This window comes from Megalops cyprinoides, chromosome 2 (genome assembly GCF_013368585.1).
Source record: "Megalops cyprinoides isolate fMegCyp1 chromosome 2, fMegCyp1.pri, whole genome shotgun sequence".
NCBI lineage: Eukaryota > Metazoa > Chordata > Actinopteri > Elopiformes > Megalopidae > Megalops > Megalops cyprinoides.
This window is the reverse complement of record NC_050584.1, coordinates 35,531,744-35,555,193: the sequence shown is the minus strand read 5'-3', so window position 1 is coordinate 35,555,193 and position 23,450 is coordinate 35,531,744. Positions and strand designations below refer to the sequence as shown.

The window sequence follows — 23,450 nt, the reverse complement described above, 5'->3', positions numbered from 1 at the left end:
GCAACTACAGCATATTTCTTCTACTTCCCTAAATGCCTGTGTGATAAAATTATGGTTGGTTACAAATGAAGAGAACTGGAAATGACACAGCAGCATTCTTTCCACAGGGTTAAACACTGTAATAAATACTAGTTACAACAAATTGTCATGAGAGCACTAGTAAATCAGAAAAGCTGTCACAAATGATTCATATGTTATAATTCATCTCTGATGAATTAGACTTTTTGTATATCGCGTCACTGCACACATCTAAAAGCATCAATTACTGCTGCTCTGCTGCAGCATGTTAAAGATTATCAGCACATTGTGCAGCACCGTGGTGATGTTTACATTTGCACATATAGAGATTGAGACTCTAGTTCTGCAAGGATGGGTTTCCAGACCTCCCTTTTCTCCTCATTCCTGAGGCTGATCCTTTAAATGTAATCACTTATGCATGTGCTTGGGGCTCATACATCTAAAATGATCGTGCCCCTGTCTGAGGAAACAATATAATTAAGAAAAATTAACCACTTTAAAACAATTATCATCACTATAGATTTACTGTTGAGCTACTAATGACAACTAAATTAACACAAGTGAGCAGATTTGAAATTTCATGCATAGTTTCATACATGACTACAAATTTAAATGTACACAACAAAGTAATGTTTGTGCTTTGAATAATTTATCTTCACTGAAAAATACTCTTAAATTAAACCTATTGACAGTACAACTAGACTGGGGTGCCTGAAGTTTGAAGATTTCCTCTTGCAGGGGAAATTCAGTTAAGCCTGGTGACAATTTCTCACATCCTTCACTTACACGTTTTTCAGTTTTTGGGATTGGTACTTGGTATCCGCACCTACGTCTATTAAAATGGGTGGTACAACGTTGTACGCTGTGAATAAATGTATATTGTCCTAGAAAACCATGCCTCAATGCCCAGAGCTTGGTGACTCTCATTGGAGCTGTGAAGTCCTCATTGCAAACGCAGTCGCTAGACAGTCACTTTAATCATGACGGTCGAATAGACACTAATAACGAAAAATAAAGCAGCTGTGGAACAGAGACGAGCATGAAAAGAAATAAGTTAAAATGTTAGTACAGAATACTGTTATTTAAAAAATAAGTCTTTTTTTTTTCAACATTTTTCATCGGGTAACATTACATCAGTAATACAGCAAAAGCATACCAGTCGTAAGGACTGCAATATCTGACCACATTGTTTAATTCTTCATATGAAATGGCTGATTTCAGAATAAGTGTGGAGAAATTTTATGAAGGCGTATGCGTGCCGTACCGTCCCAAAAAGGAACTGGCTGAAACACAGAGACCGATGGATATGAGGTTCTCTCATGGTAGTGTGCGATTTTTGTGTTTGCAGCTGTATTTATAGAGTCATCCTGTTATTAGGCCTACTGTCAGTGTCAATGGGGCAATATTCAACATATCTTTGCTAGGTAGCTACCGTTTCATTTAAAGCGAATGCTCCTACGACTGAATTAACATGTTGCTCGCCCCTTCCAAAGACGACAATGTATGTGAAGTATTGTCGATGTAGTGTATTAAAATTGTAATTTATTAAGCGTAAATGTAATGTTTTACAATAAAATGAATACAATTTGTATTTGCTTTCCTGCTACGTAAGTGTTGCATTTCATAAATAAATAAATAAAATTTAAAAAATAAGAGTATATAAGAGTAAATCCTCCCTTCCCAGCTGTCATCTGACCACATCGTGAAGAGATTAAAAAAAGAGGAAAAAAGTTTAAATGCGTGTAGGACACGGTGTAGCTCGCAATGTATAGCGAGACAAGTGACACAAGCAGGAAAATCTTGGACCATAGTATAATTTACTAGCTAGCTACACAAAATATTGCCGCCGATTTGGGGACTAGAGCGATTGTAGATATGTCACGAGATATCCTGCTACTACCTGGAACTGCATTGAGTTCATAGCATAACCGAGACTGCAGTGACGCTTCCAGGTCTTCGTAAAAGAGCCTTCATAAACCGCTGCTTTATCCAGTCGAAAGCACTGGAAACAAGGTGTGTCAACACTATGCCATCTCACTCTCATTCTCTGTGCAGACGGTCTCGATCGCCTCCGCCGCCTTGCCCATTGCCAGAAACAGGAGGTTGTAATATTTTACAACTATTACTGGCTAGGGAATACTCGTAATGAGACGCACCCAAATTTCGAGCAACACGCCACCAATTTTGGCAAACGAATGTCCCAAACGCGCATTTCCTGGGAAACATAGGAGCCTAAACGGCCCATGTCTGGATAAGAAGCAAGGTTAACACACGCGTATCTCAAAGACCTGGCAATTTTGAATTTTGCTGACATCGAGCTGACTTTACCTCATGCCACCTCGCCTACCGTGACAGAAAATAACAGTATAACTGCCAAAATTCTCATACAGTTGTAAAATGAGTAAACATTAAATAAACGAGAAACAGTACTAGCAATAACAAGTGAAAGCAACAGTAGACTTTTTTTTACGACTACCTGAGTATTTCCGAGAAACAATTTCACTGACTGAAAAAAAATCTTACTATGACATGTGGCAAATTGATAAACAGTAACAAAATTACAAACATATAGGGATTTCTCTGTATGTGTTTTTATTTGTAGCACTTTTAGCACTTAAATGAATTAGACCTCCATTTACGTAATAGAAAAGCTTTTCGATGAGAGGGTAGAGAGAAATGGAAAATACACCATTTAGAATAAATATTTATCAATGAAACAACAGCGTTCTTATATTTCTGCTGTGCATCCAAATATTTTCAAAAAATATCACAACCAGTTGAACTTGACAAAAACAGTTAAATCAATACTGTTACTAACAAGCTTAACAGTTGTTATGGATTGACAGTTACACACGATCAATAGCCATGCCTTTCATAGTATTACTTAACAGTATACGTGCTGAAAAGCAATTTTTAATCTAACATTATGTTATCTGTTATTCAGAGAATTGAACTGGAAGGAGAAGGTTTTACTTCAATCAATCAGCTGCGGGCACCAGAATTGGTTGTTCTTATCAGGGTATTATTTTATGTGAGGAGCAACAAATTCTGCTCTTACTACCCCTTCCCTGACAGGCAGTACACATGTTAACAAAAAACCTGGCTAGAAACAATAGCATTGACTGTAACACTTTAAAAAAAATTGTCGTCTTTTACTTAAGATTCATGTGTCAAGTACAGTTCTGTGATGTTGCTTCGTCCGGTGATAGTAAACAAGCTGACAGTGAATGTCCAGAGAAGTACTCCTTTGTTTGTCACATAAATACCATCATGCATTTCAGAAATCCCTTGGCAGCCAGACATGATAACCAATTTCACCTGTCCCAAAAAGCACTGGCAGAATGTAGCAAGATTCACATGCTAAGTACATGTGTATCATGCCTAACAGTTGGACCCTAGCATACTGTTCTGCATGAAATTTGTGAGTGTATATGTGGGAAATTACTTTTGAAATCTGCCCCCTGTAGCCATCACTTCAATGTTTGATTGTGGTGGCACTGTCAAGACTGAAAGTCATGTATGTGGTAGGCCTACTTATATGATCTTATTCTACCATGTAGTCCAGCTCAAACCTTTGGTACCAATGACAGTGGGCTGTTAGCTATCCCTAGAACTCGACCAAAGAAGAGCCATCAATTTTTCAGTTACCAGGCTCCATTCCACCTTTGGACTCAAGGAGTGTTTTTAATTGTTTGGGCCCACTTTTTGGGCTGCCATTTGAGACCTGCTTATAATGTGCCTTGAGATGCTGAAGGGTACACAGGTGGTATACAACTCTAGCTTGTACTGTATTGTACAGAACACATGTGCCTGCAGTACAGACCATTAAGGATTTTGTTTCTCACTCATATTCTATGCTGCCATTCCTTTGGGACACGAGAGGGAAATCAATTATCAGAAGTTACACAACCACATACATTTGCATTACTTAACTCACAATTTGGACTTTTAGGCAACATATTACTTTAAGCACAGGCAAACTGACCCAAGCATATTGTCCCCCAGCCATTTCCTGAAACACTTTTGTGTTCACAGTTCACATTACTTTACATTTATTTTCTAACAAAAGGGAGGGGATGTCCTTGTAAATTGATTATAAAGAGATCTGCACTTACTTAAAGACAACTACACTTACTTCATGCATAGGTACTACCTACAAAGATAATTAAAAAGACTTAAAGCACATTTTTTAAATAACGTCAGAAAAAATTGATCAGTGTCACCATGAAAAAAAGAATCAGGATGCCCTCACTGTAATTCCTGATAATGAACAGGAGCACAATAGTAGCAGTTTCTGCTAGAGGGCATTCTCATCTTGTTTTAATAATACAAGAGATGCTGAGATGTTCCTACTAACTCCCTGAAGGATAAAGCAGCTGCACTGTGTGAAAATAGAGAACCTGTTCTATAGTAAGGTACACGTCTGTGTCTAGCTGTCCCTGTCTGCATGTCCTTCAAACGCAATGCATAAAAATACATTATACAGGACAGCATGGTAAAAGAGTAAAGAGAGAGATGACCCTAGATTCCAATAAATAGGCTGATTTAAAAGAACAGTGAAAAATGTATAAAATGGTCACCTTCACTTTCTGATATAGTGCCTTTGTGCATTTCAATCACTGCTGTACTTTACCTTTGCATTCAGGAAACTAAAAGCATTCCTTTAAAGGGGTCTTTTTTATCCCACTTGAGATCACCCTGGGTTTTGAGGAGAGGTTATTGCTCAGAAGAGCGTAATATATCCTGCCACAAATGAAGAAGACAATCCGTATGCTGTAAATTATTAATATCAACCCTGAGAATCAATCAGTGCAAGCCGAAGCAGAGTTTTGAAAGGTGTACTACAAACACACACTTTACCTCTCTCTCTTTCTCTGAATAGCAGTTGCTGTGGGAATACACCTCTCTCTTCCCCTCATGTTTCATCCTTCAATGATGCTGGAATACTTAGAAAACTGTGCTAGAGAGGCAATAACAGAGGGATATGAACCTACCTCTTAGCAGAGTAACACAGGAGAGGTGGAATTAAAGCAACATGTACATTTAGATTAAGTACTATTCCAAAAAATGTAACATTCAGAGAGAGCAATGTTGTACCCTTGAAACCAGCAGAAAGAATTAAAGTACTGCTGTGGTGCTTATGTAACAGTTGCTCCTCTATTTTACCTTCAATTTGGTCTGTAATCACACAAACATCCCACTGGAGACCCTAACAGTCTTTCTCGACAAAGAATTGCTTTAGTCTAACCATTATTGTGGTTTACAAAAGCAATACAACGGATTCCTCTGAACATTGTACATTGAGTTAAACTTCGAAATGAAGCTCATTTTTGCAACAGTTCATTTCTCAGACTTTAAGAGGGAACTCCAGATGAAACTGTATAGTTTTCTTCAGTATATTGGACCATTCAACCCTGTGCAATCTTGAAACATATATATGGTAATAATGTAAAATTCTGCAGCATAAACTGAGCTCAATATTTGGCTTTATGATGGAATTAAAAAGTGTAGCCAACATCATATTAATCCAAACATCTTTAAAACAAAACCAATTAGTAGCTATACAAATGTAAAGAATCACTGACAAATATCAGTTCAGCTGGAATTAGTTTCAGTGAAAAATTACTCAATGAGCAAGGCAAAGGCCAAATGAACCTTTCTACCATTTGGCAGACCCACAGAAGTTCAGATATGGGAAAATAATGCAAATAAAATATGCCTCCCCTTCGCCAAAACGTGTTTTTGTGACCCCTTTGCCAACTCATAGTAATTAATAAGTATAAACACATTGGGATTGTTTATTCTAATTATATATCTGTTAAGAGAAGACTCTCAATCCCGGTGTGAAAATAAGAGCTGCACTTCCAAAATGCAGATGTAATCATGAATCTTGTGCAAGCAAACCAGGGGTGTAATTACATGCTGAGAGAGGTTTTTCTGGAACTAAGTAATGAGTTCAACAAACATGAGACTTTGAATACAGCTCTGCATGTGGTGATCAGAGGTAAAGCACAAACAAAGCAAGGGAGGGAACTTCAGGGAAGAAACATTAAATCTGTCCTGCACATTGCATCATTTCTGATTCCTCCATTCCCATTCTCTCCATCCTTCCATTTCATTTAAAACAATCTGCAACAACAGCATTTATTCACTTCATATTGAAAAAAAAACTGACCAAATCACACGATATAGGATATATTTCAGACAGGAAACCCCTTACATATACATTTCAGCACATACAGTCATATACAGGCATGCTTTCCTGGTATCCTACGTCTCATTATATTATGTTTAAGAAATCTCACATGGGAGCTGTAGACCACCGTGGTGCTTGTATCCCGAGGCGATCCCAGGCACAGCAAATGGCATATTACGTAAAGACCTGCAGTATGTGTCCAACCATGTTATGTGTGGAAAAATTGATATCCTTGGCCTTTTGCAATACATTGTAGCATGAAAAATGTACATCAGCAACTTTTCATATCTGCAGTAACACTTCATCCATTAGTCTAAAACAGAATCCACTGGTCTCTCAGCAGAATCAAGCAGACAACATGGATTGGCAACATTCAATGAGGAGTTATTTGAGGCAAACAGCCATTATACTGTAATATTTACAGCTCAAGCCAGAGACTTCATTTAACAAGAGCACATACTACTGTACTCCATTTTTTGTGACACCAATCACATTCTTAAACCAATACTAAACCATAATACTAAACCTTTTAATTTAAAAGTAGCATATCACTATACAATATATTTCTGCATAAACGCAGCATAAACATACAGCAGAGAGAGGTTGCAGAACTGAAGGCAATACACATCCAAACAAGATCAGTACGCATGGCCTTAGGACACATCAGTGATTGTGTAAAACAAGTCTATTCATGTTTTAATGAAGCAATTTCTTGACAGCTAAACAAGGGGTTGAACGAAATCACAATGTATTCTAAGAAAATACCAGAGCCAAAGGGGTTCAAACAGACACATCACTGACCTTAATAATGTATCTTTTAGGCTGTTTTCACACTTGGTCCGTTTTGCTGGTCCGAACTCGAGTGCGATTATTACCCCCCTCCCCCTGCCCCCGCTGGTCTCCTTTCACATTACATTTTTTGGTTGCGTGTTTGCGTTGGTTTCGATAAAGTGTGGTGTGTTTTTTTTTCCATTTTAATGCTTGGTTGTAGAGACTCAGTACATGCAGCTGTTTAGTCCATTTCATTGTCTTGGTATTGTTTTTCTGAGACATTGCCATCCTTACACATAAAGGTACTACTTACACACCAAGGTATTACAACGTTAAATATTAAAATTATGTAATTATAATATGAGTTACTATTCAAAGTTACTCTAGTGATAGTAGCTGACTATATTAGCTGACTATCAATTGCATACTTGTTGAAATGTATTTACAGTTTTATGACAGACTACTAAATGCTACAACAAAAATGCTGTGTAAAGAAGGGAGAAGAAAACTAGCAGCACAGGTACAAATTTTAGAAAAGGTAAAGATGGAACACCTACACATTAATTAACATAAAGCAGCAAAAAGCCATGGTTCATACATCTCCTTAATTTAAGATGCAGGAATCTAAGCACACCATTTTAGCACCCCTGTGTTTTATCGCTTGGGCATATTAAAACACCTGAAAAAGTCTTTAGTAACTCAGGTGGTCAAGGAACAAGCATCAGCTAGACAAGTAATTAAGTGGAATACTACTCTGAAATCTGCTTGTGTCATATAGCAAATGTTCTATGTTAAATGACACAAATCTATAACGAGTTTTTATTAAGGATCTCTAAAAGGAGATCTCTAAAAGGAAACTATTCCTATAAGTGAGAAACTGACATTTGTGTTTCCCAAACTCATACAGTCAACTAGCTTGCAATGTTAATAATTTACAGAAGTCTCAGAATATACATTAAGTTGCTTGTGGACTGGCTAACCATGGTATGTCAGTAACCTGCCATATGCAGTCTTGAGTTTAGCAAAGCTGCAACTGTCCTTGGTTAGGCTCGGGATTCCTCTTTTGAAGGGAATGGTAAATACGCTTTCCTCCTTCTTCAGGATGTTTTCTTTTCAATTTTCAAACATTCAATTTTTAAAAAAAAGAACTTTCTTTACACCACATCTAACATACTGAAAAAAGGAAAATTTCTCTTAGAAATGTTTAACTTATGCTATATAATATGCATATATGATCAGAGCAAGGCCATTGTTATTAGACGTCATCTCATTCATAAGAACTGAGAAGAGAAAAGTGGAGAGGACACCCCAGAAGTTCAGTATTTAAAACCAATTAATCAGACAAAAAAACTTCCTGCAATGACATACTGTTAAGCCCTGATCCATAGCACCAGACTTGTGTTTGCATGTAAATATTGTTTCAGTAACAGGTGTGGCTAAATGGAATTAAAAGCAGATAGGAAATCCATGAAAACATAATCCATAAATGAATGCCAGAGGAATCTGAATGACAGAAATCTGTATCTAAAAGTATGAGCAAGCATCCGCCACTCCTCATTTCGATTTCTATGCAATTTTCTGTGGTTCCAGCATAACTCATTTTGAGTCTGGTAACCTGGGACATCACAACTCTGTTATTCAGAACTATGTTCATTTCACACTGAGCTTAACTTTGTATTCCTCTCTGTATATAAAGAATCGCAACTTGAATCAATGCTTGCGTTTCTCCCTTGCATGCAATACAACAGAAACCCTCATATTATGCAGTCACACAGCAAAAAGGTTCCATCCAGCACTATGCAGAGCCTACTTTCAAGTTGATTCATATGATTGTTCTACAAAGCTGTTTAGGTTGCCTTGTCATCAAAGCACACACAAAGCATTTGCATTATTTGTACTATCAGAACATATCCATGTTCCAGTTCTTACAGGATAAATTTCATTATGATGTTTTTCAAAAGTCATGTTCCTGCTTGTATTTACATAAGTAAAGTCCAATTATCACAAAGAATAACAAGCACCTGAGGATTATACCTGGTATATCAAGCTCTGGGGTGGAATGAAAACCAGAATTTGATGTGGCTCCCTAAGACCAAGATGGCCACTGCTGTTTGAAGGAAAAATAATCAACATTAAGTACTATATTGGCATGCAGCTAAAAATGGATGGAGTTTCAATTTGTGTTTAAGTGTTTTTCAACTTCAGCAAAAACTTCCTTTAATGAACAGAAAATAAGGTTTAAGTTCAGCATTGGGATGGCAGAATTAAAAAGCTCCATCTGCCCATGCACACTACTTCTAGTCTGTAGTTGATCGCTCCTCATGTGAGAACCGGTCTGGCATAAATAACTGACCCCTGCACTGATGGGCTGTTCTCTTCCTTTCCCACCTCTATTAGCAATCAAGCATGTCATACTAGGGGTTGCTGCCTGTGTTGACACTCTAATAAATCTGCCTGAAGAGTTCATGAGCTGCATTACGGGAAGCCTAGGAGTGTCGCCCACAACACATTACCATCCAAGAGGGGGTTACAGAGAAGGAATGAGCTGAGCATCTGTCCCTTTCATCGAGAGCCCATTTTCCCCATTCATCTGTCCATTTAAGAATACAGTGAAAGATAAAACATCCTGGTATAACTGTGTATTCCCCTAGTGACACAGTAATATCAATCACCTAATCAATCAAGCTGTACTTAAAATAGTGTTTTACAGAGCATGTTACACAATAGCTGTGCCAAATTACAACAACTGCACAACATGAAATGAAACAAAGGCAAACAGATCTGCAGTCACGTAGAGTGACAGCATTGAAATCAATTGGATATAGCTGCACAAGCCACACAGTAATAAGTCGCATCAATGTAGGTTCATAATCAATTCAAAGACAATGTGAAAATACAGAATCTATTCTGACAAAGAGTGTGTCTGGATGGTATAGTTTAGCATGGTAAGTAAACTGAATAATCTTGTTTACGGCAGAGCAGGTGAATTCAGGCAATCATGTACAGTACTGGAAGAGGGGAAAAAAAACACTTTCAAAGGACGAGCCCGGGATACCCCTAGTGAGCAAGCCAGAGGCGAAAGTGCAGATGAAAAACTCCCATGAAAGGAACAAAAACAACAAGGAAGAATAAAGAAGAATGTGCATGTTTTACACCACAAAATGTCCTGTACATTGACATCAGACAGTGAGAGAGTGGCATTTTGATGGGAAAGGGTTAATTGGGTCACATTGAGCGGAGCTTTATAAATGAAATAAAGAAAGCAGCAGAAAACCTATCTCCAGGCAGAGAGATTTATTATTCTCAATAGTCTAGCCCCAGAATGCCAAGAAGAAAACACGGCCATAATAAACAGACCTTTCAATAAAATGCTCTTCACTTGACCTTTCTGATGAAAGACTGAGCAGGACCAAATAATTCTTTTCGTTCACCATTTGACTGAAACAGGCATCAGATGAGAATCCATTCAAATATCCTAGAGCAAATTTTAGATGCCCATAGTCTATGTATGACCTTTTGTATTGAGCATATTAAGATCTTGTGAACATTCCCAAGTCCATTATGATAGGATGAGTCACATCATACTGGATTCTCCAGGCTGAGAAACTTCAACCACTGAAGAGCCCTTCCATTGAGCCCCATTAAAGGCTGCGCATGCATGTATCCTTGTAAATCAATGTGTTTTGAGGAAGGGGAAAAGAAAACACTGAAAGCAACATTGCAAATTGAGTTTTTTCTATGGAGCAGGACAGCAACTGGCATTCAAATCCCTTTTTCACATATCCTTTTTGATTTCACTCCATGTTTTTCCCAGTCTTTATATTTCTGTTTTAAACTGCATGACAGCTTCACCAAAGCCACTGTAGACCTGTGGAGATTTGAGATTTCTTCAAAAAATGAATACTTTTTTCCCTACTCCCACTGAATCATCATAAATAAACAAGGTGATTAATCTGACAGTTCTGAAGTGTAATTCTGTAGTTTCTACTGCAATGAATCAAGATTACAGTATTACGGTATTGGGATAGCATGCTCTATCCTATCAGGCTGCTGGATTTGTCCTGATTATTCTCTGCCTTCAACAGGACTTTTTCCTGTGTGTTTGATCCATTTCTGTACACTGATGCAGGAAATGCAATGTGACACCGTGTGAATTGAGTCTTGAGGATAATTCACAAAAGTGTTTCAGTCTTTTGCTGTGTATGCTGACATAAAACACGATTTCAAATGAGACATGGCATCGAAGAACAAAATTGCAATGAAGTGGAGCTATATGCACCTCAAACAGAAAAAGAAAATAAATAAATACATAAGAAGATGGCTGAGAGAAAATTTAGATTTCCACCTAATTCTCACAAAATAAACAATGCCTGGTACTGACTTTATGAAAGAAGCAATCTCCAGCTCCTTTTTTTGCTAAATGACCTGCCAATAACAATGCACCTTATGACGCGTGGGTTGAGCACCTGAAAATCCCTTAGCAAAATGAAGCCAAGCACCTCATTCTCTTCAGTATCAGACACAAAATGACCTGGAATCTCAATAATCCTCAGCGCTGTTGGTATTGTTTTTTTTTTTTTTCTTTTGTACGTTGACACACTGCAACATACAGTGTGTCAGCATACAAAGGTAATGAACAAGGCTGCCCAAATAGTGAACAAAGGATCTACTACAGTACAATACTTCAAATTCACTTTTTACAACACTTTCGAAATGAAAAGACACCAGATTTTACCTATGAAATACAACATTCATTTATATACTGCTGTGTGTGTGTGTGTGTATATATATATATATATATATATATATATATATGTATGTGTGTGTGTGTGTGTGTGTGTCTACACTAGCTACAGACATCCAGAGTATACAATACAGAAATACAGACTGAATATTCTCCACACCCAGTTCCTGAGTTTTTGTGTAAAACACATCTATAACACAGGTTATGGCAGGACAACAAATATTCTTATTGTGTACATGTGGGAAAGGTTGGTGAATATGAAATTTTTATAGCTAATTATGATTAATCTTACCAAGATACTCCCAAGCGCAACTCCAAGCATCAGTCTAAAACTAGACAGTACATTTTCTGATAGTTGGTAAGTGAATAAGACATGACGATTTACTCAATACTGAGAACTTTTGCTTGCACCCAGATAAGAGGCAAATACAGTGTTCAGTGCCTTCAAGCCCTCTAAACACACATACATGCATGCATGCAAAAGCACACATGCACAAAAATGACAGGAGGTAAAGGACACAGATTTTTTTTTAACATAGAAAAAGTTGAAGGAGGTTAAGGTATGAGACATGTTACTGAATTTGCAGGCAGAGACAGATCAAGAGAACTCCTCTGACCCCTTTGTCAGTAAGAAAACAGAGCAGTGTGTTCAGTCAATCTAACAAGCGTAGACAAGGTGACCTGGGCCCTATAAAGACACCAAGGGGAAGGGGACATGCATTTCCTTTGCTTCTGTCCACGTATGAGTTTAAACTAGGTGAATTAATGCATTGCATGGGTAGAATGCCAACACAGAGATTCAAGACAATAAAGAACAGCTCAATGCACAGACACTACAGTGATACATGAAGAGAGCCAGCGAGCAATATGGAATAGGGAATAAAATTGGACTTTGACTAATTAAAACAACTGAATGTCTTTTAGTGCACAGTATACTGTCAACATAATAACATTAGCCAACATGCATTCTACATGCTTTGTATGTACAGCAGCAGTTTTGAAATGTTGCGTCCGTCATGGTCTATGATTCACACACCAACATCGAACTGATCGACAAACAGAATATGTTTACTGGACATCACATGCACAGCCTGGAACCTTGAGTCATTTAAGACACTATGCCTCAGGGACAAGTGGAGGACATACAGGACCATTTTCAAAGAAGGCAGGAGATGGGTGGTGGGGACGACATTTCAAAGAAAAGTGACTGCTCTAATGAGAGGATCGACAGAGACATCTCCAACAGCAGAGGGAGAAAAGAATTCTGCCTGGCTGAAATATTTCTTTTTCCTTAAACTGCCCGACACAACAGCTCCCTTACTTAGATTACTGCAACCACAAATTCAAAAAGCACAAACCTTACTCAAAAGACACGTAAATAAATTAATTACTATGAGAAATAAACTCAAGCCGCGGTTTACACTATATCTGTGTACCACAACAACAAACCAGAATGTCTCCTCTTCTCCTTTTAGTATATTACTACATGATCTGGAAAGTGCAAAGATGAGAAATACAAACCTGTTCCTTGTCTTACCAAGCACCTGCTTAGCCCGTAATCGCCCTGTAGCTCGCTCTGTTTCTTCGAGCATAAAGACTCAGCCAGACAGAAACCAAAAGGCCCGAGTGCCTCAATTGTCTTTTTTCCCTGCCTGCTCTAATGAACCTTATTAAGGACATAAAAGGGTGCTTTTCTGAAAAAGCCATTGACCACCAGAAGGTACCTTGCAGTAAGGGTAGTTTATGCTGGCAGCTGATAGAGGAAACCCTGTTGTACCAACAAACTTGCCCTGTTCAAACAGTGCAGCACACCATGTGTTTACTGCTTTTCATAGAAAAAGAAGCAAGGATGTTAGAGCAGAGATGTAAACATTTACCTTGTAGAGCAGTGTTTGTATGAAATCCCTGAGGCTCCCCCATTGCTAATTCCTGTCTGCAAGAACCGATTCAGGTACTGTATATAATTAATTCCCCAATACTGTCCTCTTCCTTGTTCAACTGTAATGCTAGAGCTGCTTTCCCATGTACACAATTAGCATATGTGGCTTCCTGGCCGCTCTGTACTCATCTAACCTGTTCTGCTGTTGATTGACATCACTTCCTCTCAGTGACTGTACTGGACGCACCTGTTGAAGCTAAACAAAACCGGCAGGAAAATCCTTTGTGTAGCAGGGGCAGTCCCTTTTTTCTACATATGTAAAAGGAGTGTAGATTGTGCATGTTCACACCCCACCACTGCATACATGTCTTCTCTGAATGATGGCTTCTTTCTGTAAAATGTATTATGTTTTACCTGAGTGATATTATGTGCACACAGATTTAGCACAGACACATTTTTCCCAAGGGAGACATCAGATACGTTTGTCACCTGCCGTAAGGTGAGGCATTATTCTCAGAGATCATGGTGAAAAGGACAAAGCCAGCAGTATGGCTTTGTACCAGTCGAACATTCCTTAAGCACTCTTCCACAGTAATCACATTACACTGACATGAAGCTTCTGGTCTGCAGCAGTGGAAGTAACATCATTTTTGAATTAATCCTTGAAAATATTTCTGACTTTAAACAGCAATAGACTAGCAATAGCAATAGAAACTACTGAATGAACCAACTTGCATCTTATATCAAGCCAATAAAAAATTTAAACAACTTTATGAAGATCAACAGAAAGTTTCCTCTAGTGTTTACATTACATGTTCAACAGTATATGTGACCGATTAAAAACATAATTGAGTAATATTCTGAACTTAAATTCTCAAAACTTATGGATTGTAGTATTGTGATGTAAAACTTCTACTCATCTTAAACTTATAAAAGTTAGAAAATAATTGTCTTTGCTATATATACATACACTTTCCACGTTATTCATTTCATATGAAAGACAACAAAGACAAAAAAAAATCAGTTAAAAGTCAACCTCTTTGAAAGTCATTCCTTTTGAAGACTTGATCATTCTCTGCACTGAAATGAGTCGACAAGGGTCCTCAGAGTCCTCGCCTGATAGTGATAATATTGTCGTCTCTGCTCCACAACTCAATAATTGTCAGCTAATATGCATTTAATTAGGGAGAGATCAATAGCCCCATACCGATGAACATTGGCAACTCAGTGGCTCAGCAAGCTCTTTGGAAACAAACATGAAGTTCAGGCAAAATCCCTGGTTCACGTTTGATTTAAAAATGCCTTGATAAACACTCTTTTTACCATGAAAAATGATGGGTTCACAGCACAACAGATGCAGCTACAAGGCAGAGCTTGGTATCTGACCGAATATATTTTCCTGCTATGTGATGTTGTGGACAACACAGTCTGTATTAAATACAGTTAAAATCTCCTAAATCAATGAGTAAAAGACATGGATTGAGTGTGGGTAAATACCACAACCCTGTAATGTAACTGAGATTAAAGTAAAATATACCTCTTTACTTATGATGAGGAGTTATTCAGTAGGAGAGGGGGTGGGTTCACATGAAAAGAAGCAAGACCAAAAGAAAAATTACCTAAGAATTATGCCAGTGTTTCACATTTCAAATGTAATTACTAAGATTGATAGTACTGTGTAGTAGGTACAGTGTATTGATCATAACTAACCTTTGCTGTGAATATTATTCATTGTCATCCAAAATTATGAGTAGGTGGAGGGTGCTTTTGATTTGATTTACTAAGCAGCCTTTACATTTTGGCTGGGTGAGGTTAGATGGGGAGTTACAAATCTAAATCTAAAATTTATGTTCATGCAAAAGAAAATAAATAAATAAATTGGAGAACCCTTTTGTTACACATGAGTTTCTGCAATAGCATTACAATATATGCCAGTGCAGTCCAAGTTAAGCTGGTTTAAGACTACATTAATTACAGGTTCACTTGAGAGAATTTGAGAACACATGACAGAATGACATAGACTGAGTTGTACTGTCAGGCACTTGAGGGGGCCAACAACTCAGTGACCCTGTCTGTCACTGCCATGAAGAGAAAATAGTTTCAGCTCACACAATATCTTTACATGTTTAGTCTTTTATTTTTTAACTGCCAATAATTACATCACAAATTTTGAACTGCACCACACCTGTTGATTTTTTTTTTATATTTTTGCCATTTTGGTGAATATATACAGACTATACTCATAAGGAACACAAACTTAAGAATCAACTGCATACAGTGATCAAAATACTGGGACAGGATCATCCAATACTAACACCATTTAAATGCTCTGGGCTCACACACATGTAATATGCTACTAGTTAGAGTCCAGTGTGAGGAAAAAAAATCAAATTTAATTTCAAACTTATACACAGTAATAAATACTGATGCACTGAGTGTAAGAATTTTTTTGAGAAACAAAGCTGAAGTAAGTGCATAGACATGTTCAGCGCCTGTTATGTTTAGGAAGTGAATTGATATGGCAAGAAAAAGGATTTCGTTTTACAAGGTGTATTTTACCAAAGAGATGCAGCTTGAAAATTACATTTTCTACACTAATATCTACAGCAAGACCCTCATTAAGCATCTTGAAGAACAAAGGAAAATCATTCTGAAATGAAAAGACAGTTTTGTAGCATGCATGGCATCAATTATCAAGGAGACACTCAAAAATTAGGGAAAGTCAAATTATTTTACTTTTTGAACATATAGTAAAGCATATTGTATGTACATAGTATGTCATAACTGCACATCACACACAGCACTACCACTGCCCAGGGTGATATTCAGCTCATTAATGTGATTCATTTTTTGTTTGTTTTAAATTAAAGGATTACTGATTTCATAACAACCCTACAATGAAAATTTTGTTCCATGTTTGAAGTGTTTAACTAAAGGCCATTTCTCAATTAATTGAAGAAAAATGAAATGTGAAAAATGAAAAATGAAAAGAAAAATGTTGTTTAAAACAAAAATATCTAAATTATCAATTGATTTGGAATTCCACTATGAATAATCTCTTATAAGAATCAGATCCTGGATGGATGTGATTTTCATTAGCGGAGGGCACTGTAAACAGACACACATATTATACATGGTGATATTTATCAGCAGTTTACTTTTTCACAATATCTGAAAGCCATTGGTACTCCAGTCACATTGTTACTGTCAAACAGTCACCTGTTGCCAGTCATGCATACAAAGCATGAAATGCATTACTGAATCCATTACGTTTAAGTCCCTACACAATTAATGTTCTGTAAAATCAGCATAAACAAATTATAAACTTACTTGAAAACATCATCCAAAGAAATATTTCAACTACAAAAGCAGGTCCCTTCACATAACAACCCCTTGCAAAGATGGGTTGATAATTGTAAGAAGCAAGGCTTTGTGACAAATAAATAAAAACAATGCCTAAGGTGTCAAACCCTACATACTTTGAATACCAAACCTCTGGAGGATTTATTGTGAGCAGCATACCAAAACAGACCTTGATGATAACAGAATTTATTACATAAAGACAAACACTTATGGCAGCTCTTTAAGTTTTAATGATTCCTTCCTCTTGCACACCTGCACCTTTAATCTTCTTGAAATCCCAACACTGCCACAGTGACGCACATTGCCTGTGTTAACACCTTTCTCAGTGCTGACAACAACATGTGTCGGAGTGTCTCTCTGTGTTTATGCCAGAGGTGGCCGATCTCCGTGGGAATAATAACTGTCATCAGATTAAGCTGTGTTTCTCAAAGCAGACTTCGTTTGCTCCTGTGTTGTTTTGCTAAGTCATGGATTAAACTCCCGGGATGCCCTTCGACTGACAGCGCCGGTGAAATATGAATTGCAACGATTATTTTTTTCCAAGTCTGGCCGAGTGCACTTGATTGGGGAGCTTCTGCCCCACCCCCATATAATGCAATGTCACCTCCAGGACCACAAGACTGCACTTTAAAATCAACATGGAAATCTTCTGGAGTGGGGAATGCAAATATCCTTGCCATACCATTGAACAGCTGGGGACAGGGCACATTTCTAAATCTGCCTCTGTCTGCACCAGCTTTTCCGAACAGTAATGAGCAAACAATGACACCAGGTGCTACCTACCCCTTTGCATCAAAAACATTCAAGGATCTGGGGCATTGTTTGGTAGCCAATACGGTAAATAAAAATGTGCTTTTATTTAAACAACTATACATTGAGGTTCCTTTCTATGTCTAATATGAAAGGGAACTGAAGTGGTGGCAGCTATGGTGTGCACTGCAATTCTTTCAAACCATACATATAATTGCAATGACTTCACCTTCATCACGCTGAACATCATTGTTATTCCATTTTTACAATATGATCATACTATTTTAATTCATGTTGCCAAGTATATAGATAAGAATAACTCACTGCACTTTTGTTCTTTGTTTAATGCTGCTGTGAATGTCTGTGAAGGTCACATGACGCACAAAAATTAAAAGTAATTTAGCCACTTGCTCAAAAGTCCATCTATATCTATACTTTATGTATTTAGAGTACACTGCATATGCATCATCGTATGTGGTTTTATATAGGGGATTGTGCTTCAGAATCAAGTTACAGCACGTATTTATATGGAAAGGGTAATACCATACCCAGCATGTCCAGTACCATGTCAGTACTCTTAGCATTCTGTAGGATACAGGAGAATTTTCCACAAAGATATACTATTACATTTTAAGCAAACTATTGTGCATAAATCCATCTCTTTATGTATTACATAAGCAACACATCTAGACAATTGCTGAGGGATAATGTTGCAGAGCATATCGATTTCAGAATAAAGATGACCACATACCCTTCTTGCTTTGGCAACAGCTCAATACAAAGCTGCGGGAACAGAAACCAAGAAGCCCCAGCTATTGTTGGAGCAGCATTGTTCAAATCCCTAGTGGGAGTCTTGAAGGGAGTGTGAAAGGGGATGCTACAGCGGTTTCCAGTTACTGCCAATGGTTTGTAAGTGACAGGGTCTTGGCACTGGTACACTGGCTGGTTCTCAGTGCTGAGATCCTCCCGATAATAATGTCATCTCTCCCCTTTCGACAGAACCTCGCTGCATAATATGCATTCATTTGAAACAAATCAATAGCAACTAAGAGGCTGCGAGTGAAGTTCATTCGCAACACTTGTTCTCTACTGAAAGACGACACACAAGTGGATTCGCTGGAGCAAGATAATCATGATAAAGAACCTGGAAGGGACAGGAAAAAAACAGACTGGGAAGTCAACACAACATGATTTTATTTTTGCCACATAACACGGACAATAGTAATCCTGTTCATTTTATTTCTGAACATTTCCCCATTTGTGTTGTGCTGCTTTTCTAATCTGTATTGTAACACCACTATTTGTGGACTATTTCATTTGGAAGGGTTTTATAAACATCCATAAATCAAAGAAAACACTTAACAAAGCAAGCTGGGGCTGCTGAGGTTATGCAGCAGAGATGTTTTCTCCTATTGGACACAGCTATTCCTAATTAAGAATATACGCTTGACTCTCCACATTACTGATAATATGCAAATTTACTCAGTAGGTGGCACTAATAAGCTTAGGTTAGCTCTGAAATGTTAGAATGTATCTCTAATGCAATAAAAAGTGCAGTAAAACAACTGTGGCGGTTTGTTAACCAACCATGAAGCATATTCATAAATAGTGTTTATGCTGTAGTTGTGGCATTGCATTATTAAGTTGGTGAAAAAAGCTAAGTGAATCAAAGATGTAAGCAAAGATGTGCTCCTGCTGCTAATCAGAAAGATTAAAACCACTGTAATATGTACGCCACAGCATGCCAGGTTTTTCTGGATTGCACGTGACGTGGAGTCTGGATAGCACACAAACAGGACATGCAGGGTGAGTAACTGGTCCTTTTTCAGAGGGGGCAAAAATGTTGTTAAATACGACCAAGTACTTATTTTATTGCTCTCTCCATATATCTACCTTAGAAGCTGTCGTTGGCACTCTGCCTCCAACTTGAAGTAAACCTAAATTAATTATATAACTTAAATGATTTCCGATGGATCCAACCGCCACTGACATTAAGCTCAGAGAGCTTGCATTAGTTTCAGAGAGAATATCAATCACCGAAAACTTTTATTAAACAGGCATGAAGTTCTATTATGTCTGGTCAGTCTCTGTGTAGTGGGAAACTTAATTTTAGTTCCATAAACAAAGCTGGCATTTGCATCAAGCACTGCTGACTGATTAACTGCATGGAAAAGGTTTGTTGTTTGCTTGAAACAAAAAAGATGTGGTGTCAAATAAGTAGCACACACAGGTTTTAATTCCACACTTGCCAGAACTCAAAGACAAATCCAGACCTGGTGTGAATTTACAAACTAACTCAGAGTAATTGATAAAAAAGAAATGGCAGACGCATATTGTTCAGGGAGATCTACAAATAAGCCCACATCAAACATGATTTGGTTTCTTGTGCTGGCCATTTGTTGCTGATTATAAGCCTGGTAGTGTAACCTAAAAAAGTGTTTGACTTTTCATTGACCTGATGTGGTAAGGAGAAGAATGACAACAACTGCACTGAACAGTTTTCTTAATTCTTGGAAGTTACATTTTCCTGTATACAACTTCCTTTGTGACAAGTCAACAAAGGTTACAGTTGTGACCTGCTTTACTTACTTATTTATCTCAGAATTACTACTCCTGAGCTCATGTCACATGTAAAAATCTAGATACCTCAGAATCTATACACATCTGCCAGTCAGCGTCAGTGACCACTGATTTTTTTTTAACTCTCTTAGTTCAAAACAAAGTGTCCAGAGCAATGCCATCTTGAGCATACTGTATGTTACCATCGCTCCAGCTAAAATACAGAATCAGAAATGACAATACAGAAATTACTAGCAACACTCCAGCTTTTACCCTTTTTAATAGACATTGTTTATACTCCAACATCATACAAACAGAAAGGGGATATGTTTCCTTTCACCAAAAAAAAAACCTACTATATATAAAAATAACAGAGTGGGAAAAGATCTCTAGATGGCTGGCTCACACTGCTGACTCTGTGTCTGTAGAGGTCACTACCTCCCATTCCACCTTCACTTTCCATTTGGATCATGACTCATGTCTCTAGCTGAAACACATCACAGTAGGGGGATACTATAAGGATTGATCTGACGGTAGTTTGTATGCCAGATCAATAATGTATCTGAATTTGTTTGAGGTGAATCATAACCACTGCACTTATACACCACTAGACAACTCTAATCTTTACAGAGAGGAAGCAGCACAGGAATGGGAAATCACACGCCTATGGCCACTAGTCAGTCTGATGGTATCACTGTCATATGACTTCTAATTGCCTTTAAAAACAAACACTAGGTCTCAATACCAGAGGCAACATCCACTCCTGTCAATTTGATTTTCTCGGCTCAACAGATTCTAGACATACAAGTCTGGGCCGAGACTGTAGCATTAATTACACTGCAGCATAACTCAGAGATGAACTTCACAGTTAGCACAGGAGTCATTGGAAGGCCCAGCTGCTTTTACCCCATAATCCAGCATACACCAGTGCATTAGCTCACTTATCATCATTTTAAGGTGATGAAATTTTAAGTTGACAGCAACACAGTATTTCCAACTGCTTGAGTAAAAAAATACCTTCAATATTGCATGAAAAAATTAGGCCTGCATGCACAGTTAGTTATATTTTATTCCTCAAACCATTTAGCATACTCATTCTATAACACTGAGGCTGTGCATTAAGGCTGTGCATTTGATATAAACTCTCTGATATATTTATGACATATCTCCTTTACACAGCACCAGCTTCTCAGCTAAGCCTGAAAAGACTGCACACAGTGATTATGCACTGAAACAAGCTGAGTTAGCTTGGACAAAGGCTGCTGTGTAAACAAAATACAATGCTTAGCATAATGGAAATAAACAAGGAAGCAGCATCACAGGTTTGAAAGAAACTACACTGGGGACGTGTCTTGAGTGTTCCCACTGATTTCAAAGCTCATTTGCAAATAAATGTCAAGAGACCAAATCATTTCTTTACTCATTTTCTACTGCAACAGGGATGAGAAGGTGCCAAATGAGGCCTGCTTGTAAGTGGAGTGGCTCAGGGATGTCAGCATTCAGTCTACAGTCTGCCATGGTTGCAGGTAGGATGAGACATGGTCGAGGTGTCACTCTTAAAAATGCAGCCGAGGGTCTGTGAGGATCCTCCTGCCTTTTGACTTTGTCCCCTCAGGGAACACCAGCATGTGCCTCAGGTGCAAATCTTTCCACAATGTGTTACCTGTTTAAGCCCGTGATCCCAAGGGCTGAATTTATTATTCTACTGGTTCCTGGCATAACGGAGAGGCAGGTTTTCTGTTGCATTGTACATGGATGAAGGCTTAAAAGAGGCAATTCACCCAACAAAAATCCATACTCTACATGAAAAGTGACCTGCATCTTGAAGTGCTTCCTGACTAATGTGTAGCTTTCCTAAATGAATTTCCTGAATGAATTTGTTGAAGAAACATACAGTGTGGGACTACTATTCAAACTAACACTGTATTAATACGACTAATGTTCACTGTAGAGAGAAGCCACAGACATGTCGATGAGCCTTGTTCAGAGGGCAGGGCAGTATGGAGGGACCAGTTATTATACGATCAACTGCAGGGAGCAGAATAACTCTCCAACTACCTAACTGAATATTCAAGGTGTTAACCCTGCTGATCAAATTCTATCAATTTTCTATAGCACAAATGCCTGAAACACTGACATGGAACACTCACATCCTGTTTCCAGCCTACACTGAAGAATGTTGGTGTGACAGAGGCCACTTTCTGCTTAAATGTCATGTGGTATACTTGGAAGAGATTTTCCTCGGCTCCATCATACAGAACAAAGTCACCCCGCTGAACAATTTCACAGTAGCGGTTCCATGCATTAAGCAGCAGCAATGGCATTAATAATGTAAGCACTGGGTAGAGGTGTGACTGGAGCTTCAGGCTTGCCTTAATGTCAGTGCTGCTGAGTGTAAGAGGACACTGTTTCTTCAGTCACCCTTGCAGGAGGGTTTTCAAAAAGTCTAAGCAGCAGCTCAGAGAGGAAAAAAGAAAATGTAGGCAAAGTGTGAATTTTCTAGCCATCTATTATGGCTAGAAACACTTCCCTTTGGGTTTAGCTTAATTCAGTGGAAATTCTGTGACTGGTATTAGTAACGTTAGTAACCATAATAGTAATAGTAGCATTTCTATTACAGTTATTTGTAACTGTATTATCAGTTACCATTACTATTTTTATATGCATTAACATTACTATTCATACTTATCTGGCAGATGCCCTTATCTAGTGATTCCACAGCATTAGTAACTGCAGGAGAAACTGAAGAGAAAAAGCAACTAAATACAGCATAAACTGTAACTATGGGTGAAAAGGCAAAAAGCAGTATAGTAGGATATCACAATTACAAAAACACACACCATAACACAATAAAGATGATCAGTAGATTGTTTACAGAAAAACAGCTGATTACATGGTAATATCTCCAAATCTCACACTGACCATACATCCTCACAACAACTTCCAGGTACAGCCTGCAGTTCTCAGAGCTATTTGTGCAGACAGAAAGTACTATACGAGTCTGCAACAGCAGCACACGGTGAGTGATTTATTTCACCACCAGGGGGCCAGGGAAGAATATGAGTATGCCTACAACATGGTGCTAGGGTGAGGAAGGATAGACAGACAGACAGTGTCAGCATCTGTGACCATGGCTGAAATGAGGATCTTAGATGGGTGCACTGTGCAAT

At 38.1% G+C, this 23,450-nt stretch overlaps 1 protein-coding gene across 1 annotated transcript in view; it reads right to left on the bottom strand.

The window, feature by feature from the left end:
- LOC118773336 (inactive N-acetylated-alpha-linked acidic dipeptidase-like protein 2) overlaps nt 1-13,746 on the bottom strand; it is a 237,138-nt gene extending 223,392 nt beyond the window's left edge. Inside the window, exon 1 of the mRNA XM_036522222.1 lies at nt 13,607-13,746. Coding sequence (XP_036378115.1) covers nt 13,607-13,649 — 43 coding nt within the window. The 5' untranslated portion in view covers nt 13,650-13,746. The remainder of the gene's footprint in view (nt 1-13,606) is intronic.
- Nucleotides 13,747-23,450: the final 9,704 nt, after the last annotated feature.